Source organism: Camelina sativa, chromosome 2, assembly GCF_030686135.1.
Source record: "Camelina sativa cultivar CO46 ecotype springtype chromosome 2, ASM3068613v1".
Lineage (NCBI taxonomy): Eukaryota > Viridiplantae > Streptophyta > Magnoliopsida > Brassicales > Brassicaceae > Camelina > Camelina sativa.
Window position 1 is genome coordinate 14,575,714 of NC_141881.1, and position 14,678 is coordinate 14,590,391.

At 34.1% G+C, this 14,678-nt stretch overlaps 1 protein-coding gene and 1 pseudogene across 1 annotated transcript; one reads left to right on the top strand and one right to left on the bottom strand.

Moving 5' to 3' along the window:
• Positions 1 to 2,765: 2,765 nt before the first annotated feature.
• On the bottom strand, positions 2,766 to 3,882 carry LOC104718543 (osmotin-like protein OSM34). The gene is made up of 2 exons (XM_010436309.2): positions 3,365 to 3,882; positions 2,766 to 3,265 (listed from the first exon to the last, which is right to left on the bottom strand). The coding sequence occupies exons 1-2, from the start codon at positions 3,757 to 3,759 to the stop codon at positions 2,926 to 2,928; spliced, it is 735 nt and encodes a 244-aa protein (XP_010434611.2). The 5' UTR covers positions 3,760 to 3,882; the 3' UTR covers positions 2,766 to 2,925.
• A 7,197-nt stretch (positions 3,883 to 11,079) lies between these two features.
• On the top strand, positions 11,080 to 13,283 carry LOC147948612 (uncharacterized; annotated as a pseudogene).
• Positions 13,284 to 14,678: the final 1,395 nt, after the last annotated feature.

Consider the following 14,678-nt stretch of genomic DNA (forward strand, 5'->3'; position numbering starts at 1 on the left):
ATGATTTTGAAAGTCCTAATATCATACCATTCACCCTCGTCAATATACTTTCGGAGCTTGGCTAGTGTAATTGGTATAAAGGCGACCTCAATTGTGTCACCCTTCAAAGTTTGATAATCATTGTGTAAGAAATCTATTATATAAGCACTGTTAAAATAACAAATATAGGTAGAATTCGCGTTCTATTAACTCCTCTAACATTTTCGTCCACAAGAAGAAGAACTCGTTTTGTGAAGAATTCGTTGACATGCCAAGAATTTAAGACCTTGGCGTGGATACACCAACTCGTCCTTCCGGGATGAAGTTCAGAAATATAATCGATTCTCATGATTTTCTCAAATTAGGGTTTTCCTGTTTCTTATCTGTTATCAAAACGAAAAGGGGATTCCGGATTTATAAGAATACACATAGTCACGATTAAACGTTGCATCTTAAACGTTTTAGTGTCTCACCTTTTGTTTGACTATTAAATATTTTTTAACAATTATTATTATATATATAATTACAGATTAAAGGCAAATTTTGTAGTTAATAGATATGATGCAAAATTATAATTAAAATGTGTTTGAGAGTTTATAGTTAAGGATAAGAATGCTTGTGCATGGTAATTGAAGATATTGGTATATGGATTTCATGGTTTTAAATGTGGAATTTCATTTCACATTTCTGATTTTTACAATTTAAATTAATTTTTTTTTTGTATAAATACACGATTAGCCACAAAATAATTAGTCACAAATTCGTAGCTAGACTAGTCATTCGTACCAAGTAGCTACTGATACTTCGTAGCAGAAAATATGGTCATTCGTGACTAAATGTTCCACGAAACGCTCGTGTCAATTACGTGGCTAAACAGACACGAAAAAGTCACGAAAAAATAGCTACGAGGCTATAAACACATTATTTTTTCGTGACTAATCGTGGCTATATGATGAAATGGCCACGAATTTTATGGTTCAGCCATGAAAATTTTAGTGGCTGTAGATGTTTTTTATACCAGTGAACCGACCTTGCATCGACCGATGCATATCCCCTAAACTGGGGATTCCGGTTCGTGGATGTTACAAAAAAATAGCGATCTATTAAATTTTGTATTTCTGTATATGTATATGTATATTTTCGCATTTCTTATCGAATTCAATTGCTATCTCAAAAAAACACAAAATCTCAATTGCTATACCTCAAAACAACACAAAATCTGAGAAATGAGTCATGACTAGAATAATCAGTGATTAATGAGTTCAGTAGATTCCAACGCAAAATATAGCAAACAAATCGCACCGTCACTGATGCCCCATCCACCATTTTAAGATTTTCAGAGGTTTTATTCGTTATTCATCCACTGAACACAAGGGAAGTTTTTTATTCAAGTGGTTATCGTACCACCTCTATAACCAACTCCGCTAGAATTTGGTTTCTCATTAAATCACGTTATCCTGCGTTGTAAGGATTAACCATGGATCAGACCTTGTTGATATAATGATGAAAAAAGAAAGAAAAAAACAAAACTAAAACACAAAAAAGTATTTTTTTTGTACTAGTCCAAAATTTTCTCTTTTTCTTAAATTTATATTCAGAAGATTATGAATAGTAAAAAGTGAAATTATTATTAGGCAGAAATAATGTTTTTTTCATTTTCTTTTGAAAATTATAGAATGGTTGTACTAAATACGTCTCATTGTTCTGCTATATACATTAAAACTAGATACTAACCCGCGGAGAATCACAGGATAAACATTTTTTTAATAAAAATTTGTAATAATTTATTTTATTATTATGTTATTTATAATAGTTTATGATTAAAAATTTAGTTTGCTTATATTATAATTTTTGTACTTTAAAAATGTTTATTGAAAAACTGTCAATAAAATATTTGTATGTAATGAATAAAATTGTTTAAACTTTTGTCAACTAAACACAATACTTACTAACATGTAAAAAAGAACAACTAAATATAGCTAGTAAAATTTCTAAAAAGTCTTTTTGAAAACAACATTCATTGTTTTTTTCTGTGGCTTCCTTTTCTTGTCTGTAATAATTCTAACCTGTGGTGGAAATTTTTTTTGATAAAATTTGTGTATATTTTATGCGATTTGGTTTTTAAAATCTTACCTGTTAATTTTTTCTTAAGTACAAATTAATTTTGATTCTAATAGATTCTTTTTACTTTTCTACAATTTATTTTATTTGATGTGTTCCCTATTTTTATTTTTAATTAATTTTATTTATTTAAATAATTAAATAATTTTAATTAAGTTTTTTTAATGGAAATTGAATGTACTTTTTACACATTTTAAGGTTAGTTTCATATTTGTACTTCTCGATTAATATAGTAGGATAAAATTTGTAGTTGTACATTTTATTTGATTAGATTTTTAAAATCTTAGCTGTTAATTTTTTTTTTAATACGGATTAGTTTTGATGCAGATTTTTTTGTACCTTTCTACAATTTATTTTATTTAATGTATCTCCGATTTTCGTTTTTTAATTAATTATATTAATTTATTAATCTTAATTAAGTTTTTCTAGTGGCAATTGAATGTAATTTTTTACACATTTAAGGTTAGTTTCATATTTGTACTTCCCAATTAATATAGTAGATACTTAATTATCTTTTTAGATAGATTAATTTCTAAAATTAAAATTTTCAAAATCCTGTAGGAGAAGAAAACATATAAGAGTCTAGTCAAAACAAGTTCCAAGTACTGTTATTTTAAAATTAAGTTTTAATTAATAATAGTATGACTGGAAAGAAAGAAATAATATAAGTTTAACTTATACGTGGGTCGACCAACGTAATTATTACTTCGTTCATTATTATCCATAAGCGTTGAATATACAGTCACGTAAACATGATAACACGCGTTACGCGTACGCATATCTACGTGCGTACTCACACACACACATACAATAGATACGAGTCTATTAATTTTCCTCGGTGACCATCTGGATCGGGAGCTGGTAGGATCCAGTAGCACCGACCCTAGCTCTAGGACAAAACACGACCCTGTAGTTAGTGTTCGTGCAAGTGAAAGTGCTGGTGGGGTCGTCTTGTGGATAGCTGTAGGCGTCAGGACACCTCTGTTTGAAAAACCTTGAGTATTCAGTGTCACTACATGATCCCTGACCGTTGGTACAACAGTACTGGTTCGTCTTAAAAACCGTGCAAGGGTTGTTGCATCCACCCGGGGCTCTCAACACGTTTGGACACTGTCCGTTTATGTCCGCAGTGCATACTATCCGGTGACAGTTTGAGCTAGTTGGGCTGGACATAGATCGCCCATAAAAGAAAAACTTATCAGGATCGAGCTTGTACGGTTCTAATCTAAATGGGGGAAATACCATCTTCACTAATTTTTCTTACCTAAACTCCATAGGAATGTTAAATCCATCGACAAGTGAGATGTCGTAGAAGTCTAAGTTGTTGAATTGGTTCAAAGCATACTCAGCCAACGTGTTTGGTGGCTGACCCCAACCGGTGCATTGTAGTCCACCACTGCAATCACCAGTTTCGCATCGGCCACGGCCCGAGGAGTCAAAATTACAGTTGGTCCGACCCCAAATTCGCGCCATTTTAGTGCCGGCTGCGACATCTAGCCTCCATGACTGGCCCGAGTTTAGACGTCGGCCACCTCCAGGGCTCGCAGCGGCCCATACGGTATAACTACATTGGTTCAGGATGTCGAATGTAGCAGCCGTCGCGGTGGAGATGAGCAAAAGTGAGGAGAAAATGAACGTAGGGAGGGAGATGTTTGCCATTTTTTTCGTTCTACCAATTTTGTGTATATGTGTGATCTTCTGTTATGGAATTTATATAGAGGTAAAGGATTACGTATAAGTTTGATAGTTTTGTTATTTAATTAGTATTTACAATTCGAAGTTATCTAGATAATGAATGTTAATATGATTTTAATCAATTTGGTAGGTAGGGGCGGCTTGACTATATGTTGATGACTTGCGCCAAAGTCTTGTTTCTAGATTGGGGGTGTAGAATTAGGATATACTATTATGACTCACTTGTTTTATTAATTTATAATAAATATATGTTTGCTTTTTTCATTAACATGAATATGTGAGTTAAAGACATATTATTATCTTTTTTTTTTTAATGGAGTTTGATAAAAATTGTCTGATGATTAGAAATTCGAAAATAAAAAATCATAAATCATAAATATTTAATTTGCGAACGTCTTAGTTTAAGAAATTTATCTGTATTTTTCTTTTTATAATATATTCTTCTATTTGTATTTATATTTGTTTAAAATTTTCAAAATTAATTCATCCCTATATAAATAAATATATTCTGTAATTCCTATTTATGGGAGTCTAATAACGTATTTATGTTCTTGTTCTCATCAAATTATCAATTTTAGGATCTTAGATATATATATGCTTTCTTTATCATTTTCAGAAATTGTTCAATTTTCTACAGAAGAGAAAAATATATTTACTTCTTCCTTAATCATTAATCAGGAATTAATGTCGACAACTATTTTGAGTATAATTCATTCTTGCACGAAATAATGATCATGCGTGGTGCACACTATTTTGAGTAATGGAGAAAAAAGAGATAAAATTTTGATGTCAAATATTATTAATATTTTATTTATTTTTTGTCAAACGATGTCAATAGTATTATAATATACTCTTTCATTTCTAAATATAGAATGTTAGTATTATAATATACTCTTTCATTTCAAAATATAGGATGTTATAACTAAAAACACACAGATTAAAAAGTATTTACTTTAAAAAGTTCAATCAATCATAAATAATACTGTATAATAGAAAATATTAAATTAATTTAAAAGTTGCATAGAAACTTGAAAACATCCAATATTACGAAACAAAAAAAATTCTTTAAAACACATCCTATGTTATAAAACAGGGTAAGTATTATCTTTTTTTTTTATCGAATATATATTATTTGAGATTACTGAACATTTCTTATTGGTTGATCTTGATTATCCCGTGTCTTTAAAACTTGGACCTTGAAACTTGGTCCACCAAAGACAAATGGAACCATATACAAACAACTTCAAACCAAGTAGCTTGGCATAAAGGAGTATGGTTTGCTCGTGCAACCCTAATGTACTCTTTCTGTACTTGGCTACCTGTGCAAAATCGACTGTCAACTGGAGATCGAATGTTACTTTGGAATAATGGTTGTGCTGTGAACTGCGTGTTTTGCTCTGTAACATCCGCGAACCAAATTTCCGGTTTAGGGGTGCATCGGTCGATGCAGGTTCGGTTTTCTCGGTTGAGTTTTAAGTTAAACGCTGCCTTTTGGGTTAGGGAAAACCCTTAACTCGTGTTTTTGTCTCATTCGACGAGATTGGCCGTTTTTGAGAGAAAACAACAGATAGAAAAGGTTCTTAAGAGTTCTTGAGCATTTTGGGAGATTCTTGGAGGTTTGTGCGTTTCCTGGTGAGATCTAAGGCTTAGAACGTTGTAGGAGCTTGCTAGGAGTGTCTTCTTGCTTGTTTGAGGTTCAGAATCGTCTTGGCAAAGGTAAGTGCATGACCATGGCTTATCTAAGCTAGAGATCTCTCTGATTTGCTTGTTATGTGTTGTTAGGCTTGTTAGATTGTTATTTGGGACGTTAGGAAGCTTTCTTGTGGCTTGTGATCGAGTTTTTGTTGTTGTAAGAACGAAGATCCGGCGAGAAGCTTCGGGGAAACACGATGCTCAACATTGCATCGGTCAATGCTCTTTGTGCGTCGGTCGATGCAAGTGCGAGGACGGCGCGTAAAACCTAGGGTTTTCGTGTTATGTCGAGCATGCGTCGGTCAATGCAGTGCGAGTGTCGATCGATGCAAGTGCATCTAGCATCGGTCGATACAACCTTGTGTCGGTCGATGCATCTCCATCTGGTGTCGGTCGATGTATGTTTGTGTCGGTCGATGATGTGTCCTGGTTTGTTATTGTTGATTGTTGATTGTTGGTTGATGGTTAGAGATGTCTCTATTGCTTGTGTGTATAGCCCAGTAGATGGGAGGATTGCCTTACTGAGTGTTTTTAAAATACTCATGCATTGCAATTTGTATTTGTAGTGCAGGTAAATGCAAAGTGTGATCGTGGAATCAAGGCAATGAAGAGGAGGATGTTCTAGGGACTCGATTGGTTGTTGTCTGTCATTGCTAGGTTGCTAGAGTTGGATCATTAGAAACATTGCTAGGTTGCTGGTTCTATGATTCCTGTTGGTTGAACTTTGGATATTGCTTATGTTATAGTTATTGGATTATTATTGGTTATTTATTTGATAATGATATTAGTTATTTTCGCTGTTGATTGTAATTGTGGTTAGGTGGCTAGCGGGTATGGGACCACTAGTTGTAGTTTATTTATTATTATTATTATATTTCTTATTTATTATTTATTTTTATTTTTTAAAAAAAAGGGTCGGGTCATTTCATGCTCTGCCTTGGTTGAGACTAGAGACCATTTGTTTTTCTCCAGTCAATACATTGCTGCAGTTTGGTCTGGTATAGCATGGACTCTCTACCAGCATAAATTCTCTACAGTCTGGCAGCAGTTAGTGGCTTCTGTTTCAGAGTCACCATCTGATCAAGTACAGGGTTTTTTTAATGAGATACACTTTCCAACTTACCATTCATTTTATTTGGCAGGAAAGAAATGCAAGACGACATGGGAAAGTGCCTATTTCATAAATAACTATGATTGGATGAATAGATAAGCAGGTGTGAGCAAAACTCTTGGCTATTGCTTCTTTGGGAGATCGCCACTACAAATCGGGGCTTTAGGCATGGTTTGCCACTCGAAGCTAGGAGGTTTTTCAAATTTTTAAATTTTTTGAAAAGGTAGGAAATTTGTTAGATTCTTTTTCAATAATTCTTTTAAAGAAGCAGATGTAAAATGATATTTTTTTATTTTAAATATAATTTAATATTTTATTAAAAAAAACAAAAAAAAACTTGGTTCATATGTCCAACACCTGAAAGAATGGTCTAGCCCATAGCCAAATTACGAATTGCTTCATATCCTTAGCCAAATTACGTATTGATTCATATCATTTATTTAAAGAAACTGAATACAAAAATATGAAGAAGTGAAAGCTACCTAACGTTGAACAAGTCCGCACACGACTTCCCCCAAATTTAGTTAAGACTACTAGGTTTGTTTTTTTTATAACAAATTTAAGACTATTAGCTATATATATATATATATATATATATATATATATATATATATATATATATCTTTTACCTCAGACATAATAAATTCAGTTAGATATTAAAAACCATACATGCGTGTTTTCCTCATCCACCAATATATAATATCTAACGATGCAAGAGTAAGAAGAAAACCAAAACAAAGGGAAGCTTTATTTGTAGTACGATCGACACAAACTTGTCTATGGAATAGAGATAGAGATTAACAAACTTGTCTTCACTCTTAATTGCTAACCGAATTGATGATAGATTGAAAGTGTAGGGCGGGGAGGATTGACTCGCTCAATCAATGGATGAACAAGAGCATATATCACTCAATATTCTTAATATGCAGCTTCAGTCACACACTTAGAGCCTAAAGAACGATACATAAAGAATCCGGACTTTGTGAAAAGAACAAAACACTTTAGAGACTCATATACAATGTTCTAATGATTAGAAAAATTGAAAAAAATATATATTTTATGAAACTCTTATGTGATTTTTTAAGATCTTCTTTCAAAACAACTTTCAAATTAAAGATGCATATATTGTAATAATTTTTTTTTGGTTGAATGTATTTTACCTTCATTCAAAAAAAAAAAATTAGAAAATAAATTGTAGAAAATAAAGAATATGGTCGTTGGAGCTTGGATGGCAAGCTATGCCAAAAATAAAAATATCATTAGCTTGATTCTTGAGAGTTTGGGTGCAAAGTTGTGATACATAATTTTGATTCTCATGGTCTAGGGGGGATTTGAGAGGATTGTACGATAAATAAAAAATAACCTAGTGATTTCATACTCACTATCCACCTCACTACATTCAAACCAAATAGCAGAAATAACCAAACAATAAACCAATGAATAAAATAACCAAATAATAATTCAATAACATCTAACCATCAATACCACATGTCATAGAACAATAAATCAGCAACCAAAACATCCGTTATAGACCACTATGTTCCATTCTAGCAACCTAACAACAGCATAGAACAAACAACCAAGCCTCTAGAACATCCTCATCTTCATCGCCTTGATTCCACGATCACACTTTGCCTTTACCTGCACCACAAACACAAATTGAGATGCATGAGTTTAGTCATAAACACTCAGTGAGACAATTCTCTCATCTACTGGGCTATATACACAAGTAACTGAGATTCTAATGTCAAACAAGCATCAAACAAACACAAACAAACCAGAAAAACAAGTATCAACCGCCTGCTAAAAGGGTTTGTGTCGACCGACACTGGCTCTTAGTGTCGACCGACACTGCCTCTTAGTGTCGACCGACACTGCCTCTCGGTGTCGACCGACATTGCTCCTTAGTGTCGACCAACACCCCTCCTCAACCCGAAAACCCTAGTACTGACACTCGCCAAGTCTCCGCACCATCAACACCTTGGTGTCGACCGACACCCACCTGGTGTCCATCGATACCGACTCCGCAGACACGTTCTGCTCGAAGCCAAAAATTGAAACTCCGTTTCTCTCCATCTACAATTCGTCCAAAACTCGACCAGAAGCCACATGAAACCATAGGAACCATGTAGTCACTACAAAAAACAGACATATTGTATCACTTAAATAGTATCACAAAACTAAGTGATATTATTTTAAATTACTTTTTAATAATTGATACAAAAATTATAATTTTACATCAGTTACAATAATCGATATTATTATTGAATCATTTCACTATAATCGATGCAAATATAAATCATTTACATCACTTTCAGAATACTGACACAAAATATATAAATTTACTTCACTTAATGATTGATGTATTTATTAATTTATATTAACATCACTTATAAAAATGATCCAAAATTTACATCATTTTGAAAATGATGCTAGTAAAATTATATGTCAAATTAATATATTAACAGAACTAAAAGAAAAAGAAAAAAACAAATAGCCGATTAGAGTTTGTTATCCCACATCGGCTGTATCAGAAAAATGTTCTCAATATTGCTCCTATATAATCTCTTCACTTAGTCCTACTATATATGTACATTTTAATGGGATAACAACTTTGTGTGGGTCCCATAAATACAGTATAAATAATATAGCTAAATTATAAAATGAATATATAAACAAATATGATTATATATAAATTATTAAATATTATATTAAAAAAAATATTTTCCTATAATTTATTATAATATTAATTTCAACATCAGTTTTCTGAAATGATATAAATATTTAACATTATTTCTGATAAATGATGCAAATATTTTATATCAATTTAGTAAAGATGATGTAAGACTTGTAACAATTTTAGAAGTGATGTAAATGAACATCAATTCTAATAACTGAAGCAAATATTTATTTCAATTGATACAAATTATTTGCATCAACAAAATATAAATAATTCATTAAAGTGATGCAAATTATTTTTGCATCACTTAAAACTGATGCAAAAATAGAAAATAAATGATGTAATACCACACTTTTTTTGTAGTGAGTAGCCATAACAAGCAATAAAAACACCATAAACAACCTAAACAAGCAAAACAAAGGAGATCTCAGGCTTAGATCAGCCATGATCATGCACTCACCTCTTTTGCAGAAAATTCTGACCCAAAAACAATAAATCCAACCCCTTCGAAGACTTTTCCTTCGTTCTTAGCACAAAATCTCCACTCCACAGGAACAGATTTCACAAAACAAGCCAAGAATCTCCAAAAATCTCTCAAGAACACTCTCTAGAACTTTTTCTCTTTTTCTCAAACTCTCGGGAAGGGCAAAAACTCTAAACTCAATGGCCTAGGTCGACTTTCCCTTTAAATAGCCTAGTTTTAAGGTTTCACTTAAACCAAACCGAACAAAATAGACAATTTAAATCAGTCTGTTCGAACCAAAAAAATGGTGGTGTCGACCGACACCCTCCTTGTGTCAATCGACACCCACTCCCAAAACAGACACTTTGGTTCGTAGATGTTACAGTCGGATCCCACACTTGTTGATAATTTGATATAGAGATCAAACATGAATCAGATCACAAAAACAAATTATGTGAAAATGTATATTAATAAGCTTTTGCCTTGAAATTCATTCCCTTTTTTGGAATTACATACATTGTCGTATATTTATACTAAAACATGGAATTATACTAGTGAAAAAAATGTATAGCCACGTTTTTGTCACCCATAATTGTGACTAAAAATTTATTTGCCACGAATAAACCACCAACGAATTTCATAGCAAATTCATGACAAATTAGCCATGAAATAATCACGAATACACAACGTGACAAACTTTGTCACTGCAAAGTCACACAAACATTCGTGGCTAAATAGACAGGACAAAATTTGTGGCTATTTTGTGGTTATTCCACCGAATTATCCATCCCATCACACTGAACCGCAGAAAAAGTAAAATGACTATATAACCACGATAGGATGCGTAGCTACATCTTGACTATCTCACTGTCACAAATTACTTTCGTGGCCCATTCGTGACTACTCCACCGAATTATCTATCCCGTCAAAGTAAAAGTAAGATGGCTGTATAGCCACTTAATCATCCGTAGCTAAACAGTGACTACAATGTTTCCACTAAAATCATTCGTGACATATTCGTTGCTATCCCACCGAATGAGCCATCAAATCCAACTAGTCCGACAGAAGTAATAGTTTGGGGAATATATTCAAAATATTGTCACGGTAAATTTTAGTGTGTAATTGTGACTACATGTAGCAACAAATTGATGAAGTGGCTATTTCATGGCTATGACAACTAATTCTTAGCTATGACAACAAATTCGTAGCTATATTAGCCACGTTTTGTTCATGGCTAACGTTTTCTATAAAAGCAAAATGTTTCTCGCTTCATTTTCCAAATCCATTAAGTAAATAAGAAAAAAAATCGGAACAGATTTTTTTTTTTTCAAAAATTTCATGTCTTATTATTTTCAAAGTCGAGAGTGGATGGATCAACGTATTGATCCAGTAAGAAATTGTGTTTCAGAAACATTTATGGCGGAGATTGATGTTTTTATCAAATTTGCTTGTAATCAAGCATCTTATCCGGAAACCAACACTTTGTTGTGTCCTTGTGCTAGGTGTAAGAATGGAAAGTAGCATGATGCAAGAACGGTCACTAGACATCTTTATCGAGTGGGGTTTAAAAGAAATTACTATATTTGGTTGAACAATGGATAAAATTATTATGATGTTGGAGAATCCTTGGGGGTAAGTCATTTTACTGGTGAAGACACAATGTTGCCGCCAAATGCTACAAACTTTCAAGCTCCAGAAAATACTTATGTGTATTTTACACATGCAGATGTTAACATTGTACCACAGGCGGCGTCTCCACATGTATTAGAGAATACAATGGAAACAACATACGAAGATACATATGTTGATAGTGTTTTCGAAGGTTTTGAAGCCGCTAAAGAGCCTCTTTACGATGGATGTCCGGAAGGAATTTCTCAGTTGTACCTTGTGTCCCGTAAGTTGAAAGCAAAATCAGATTATAATATGGTGGAAGCATGCGTTGATGAGCTATAACAGCCTAACAAAGCTGTTTTGCCCACACCAAATCAAGCTCCTGCATCATACTACGAGACAAAGAAGCTGACAAGAGAGCTTTGGCCACCAGTATATAATATTGATGTTTGCAAGGATAATTGCATGCTCTTTTGGAAAGGAGACGATCGAGATCTATGCAGTGTCGGTTATGTAATAAAGATAGATACCACTCGAACAATGGGAAAGGGAAAAATATACCTAAGCAGAGATTGTTTTATATGCCGATTACAGATTGGTTGAAGAGGTTATACCAGTTAGAGGCGACTGCAACGGCTATGCGATGATGAACATATGTCTACTGAAGAAGAAATGCAGCACCCATATGACGGAGTAGCATGGAAACATTTTAATGAGGTATATCCTAATTTTTCTGCCAAAAGTTCGCAATATTTATCTAGGCTTATCAACATATGCATTTAATCATGTTGGTATGAATGGGGAGGCACATTCAGTATGGCTTGTTATTGTAACTCCCTATAATTCATCACCCAATATGTGCATGAAAAGATAATTTTTTTTTTCTATCGGTACTCGTTCTTGGGCCAAAGCATCCATAAAAAAGTCTAGATATTTATCTTCAACCATTGATCGAAGAATTGCAAAGTCTATGTATTGACGCTGTGGAAGTGTATGATGTGTCAAGAACGGTCAAATGCACGATGCGAGCTGCATTGATGTGGACAATCAACGACTTCCCCGCGTATGGCATGTTGTCTGGTTGGACGACGCATGGTCGTTTATCTTGTCCATATTGTCTAAATGTGACAAAATCATTTTGGTTAACAAATGGAAGGAAACATAATTAGTTTGATTTCCACATAATGTTTTTACATCAAGATCATCCATAAAGGCATAATGTTCAGGCCTTTCAACGAGGGAATGAAGTATTAGACGATCATCCACCATGGTTAAATGGAGAGAAAATTCTTCATGAAAGAATAAACAATATTACGGGGTTGTTTAGAATAGTTGATTGTGGAGGGAATGGACACCAGCAGCCTGTTCGAACTATCAAAGGATATGGTATTCATCATAATTGGGTTAAAAAGAGTATATTTTGGGAGTTGCCAGATTGGGAAAATCTTCTTCTTCCACATAACCTTGACTTCATGCATATCGAGAAGAACTTTTTTGATAATCTCATCAACATGGTTTTAAATGTTCCCGGGAAAACTAAAGATAACATTAAATCAAGGATGGATCTTGCCGCATTATGTAAAAGACATACGTTGAACCTTCGCCGAGATGGGGCAATGCCATTACCAATATATAGGTTGACAAATGAAAACAATGCCTATTTTTGTTTTTTTTTTGTGCTTCTAACTGCAGAGCTGCAACGTAGATGGATGCCACCATGTGCCATACCACCAGGCTCCATACAGCCAGGAGCCACACGTTCTACAAGCGCAATGCCTTCATACGCAAACACCAACAGCCAACGAACTCTCGATGCATTTCTGAGTGCTCCTGAAAGAGAATCCCAGCCACACCTCCACTCTAGGAAACTCAATGGAGCTTTATGGTTAGTTTGTAAGAACTACAATTGTGTTTGTTTCTTCATAGCCTGAATCTAATTTTACTCTCTCTTCTCTCAGGTTTGGTGTTGACCCCTCTATCTATAAGTTTTTTCGAACAACATGGAAAACAAATTTCATGGGATCATGGAGGAACTGGTCATAGGTTCCTGATGAGAGGAAAGATATTTGGTGGCAAACGTTTGTGGTAATTAATGTTTCTATACCCCAAGTCAACAATATTTTCCAACTAACTACCAAACTACTAATCTCTCTTCTCCCTTTTTTTTTGTATCAACACTACTACTAGGACCTCGTTTTCATGACACAGTCCGCTTTCATTGGAAGAAGCACACTATGATTTCAGTTTGTGACTGCATCAGCTAAAAGAAGAGTGAAAATCAGAAACCCAAGTACATTGGTGAGGCTGATTGGGACTTTCTAATGGAGTATTGGGCAACATAACCAGCAAAGAAGAAGAGCAAGAATGCTGCTGGAAGCCTCTTATCTAATACTGATGGCAAAGGGATTCACAAGCATTGTGCAGGTCCTCTATGTTTTTTTCCAGATTGAGCATGAGATGGTAAGTGTTATACTTCTCTTCTTTTATTATTTACTTTCATATCTACATTAATATTTCATCTTTGTTTTTGTAGATGATTGAGTCTGGTCTGGATGAACCACCAGCCTTAACTGTTCTTGTGTGGAAGACACACACACACAAAGATGGAACTTTCATCGATGCTCGTGTTGAGTGTCTTGTAATTGAAGTAGAGGAAGTTGCTGCACAGATTACATCTGAAGATGGTTCTCCCCACAACCAAACTGCCACATCTGGTGCTATTCCTTCTCTTATTATCTTGAACAAAGAATATCTCAAGGTACTCTCTAAAAAATCTTTTAACTTTTTAATGCCTCATGCTCTTTTTTTGTTTTGTTTGATTGTTTAAGTTTATCTATTTGCATTATATATATTTTTGCTTTTGAATACTGTTTGATATTTGTTTTGTTTCTCTCACAGCGTGGACAGTCTAAAAATGGGTATGTCTATGAATCGGCAGTGTTCAATACCGGGAAATCAATCCATCTGAGAAAGTAGCAGCTTCTATTTCTCACAACCTGGACATGGAAGTGTGCATCTTTAGTTTGGAGACAAACCTCACGACGCTCAACACCAATGTTGGAGACTTGAATACTAACATGGGAATGGTTATGGAAGAGCTGGTGCATCATGAAAAGCACTTAATTTGATCATGCAGTCTTTTGGAATTAGACAACCCTCTACTACTATTGCTCCTGCTACAACTTCTGCTGCTGCTCATGCTTCAGCTTCTACAACATCTGCTCCTGCTCCAGCTACTGCTACTCCTGTTCCAGCTTCTGCAACTGTTCCAGCTTCTGCAACTGCTCCAGCTTCTACAACTCCTGTTCCATCTTCTGCAACTGCTC

Bases quoted from the DNA above. Each gene is read 5' to 3' on its own strand.
- LOC104718543 (XM_010436309.2), bottom strand. From the start codon at position 3,759: ATGGCAAACATCTCCCTCCCTACGTTCATTTTCTCCTCACTTTTGCTC. The intron at 3,266-3,364 runs GTAAGAAAAATT...ATCTATGTCCAG, and splicing joins AACATTCCTATGGAGTTTAG to CCCAACTAGCTCAAACTGTC.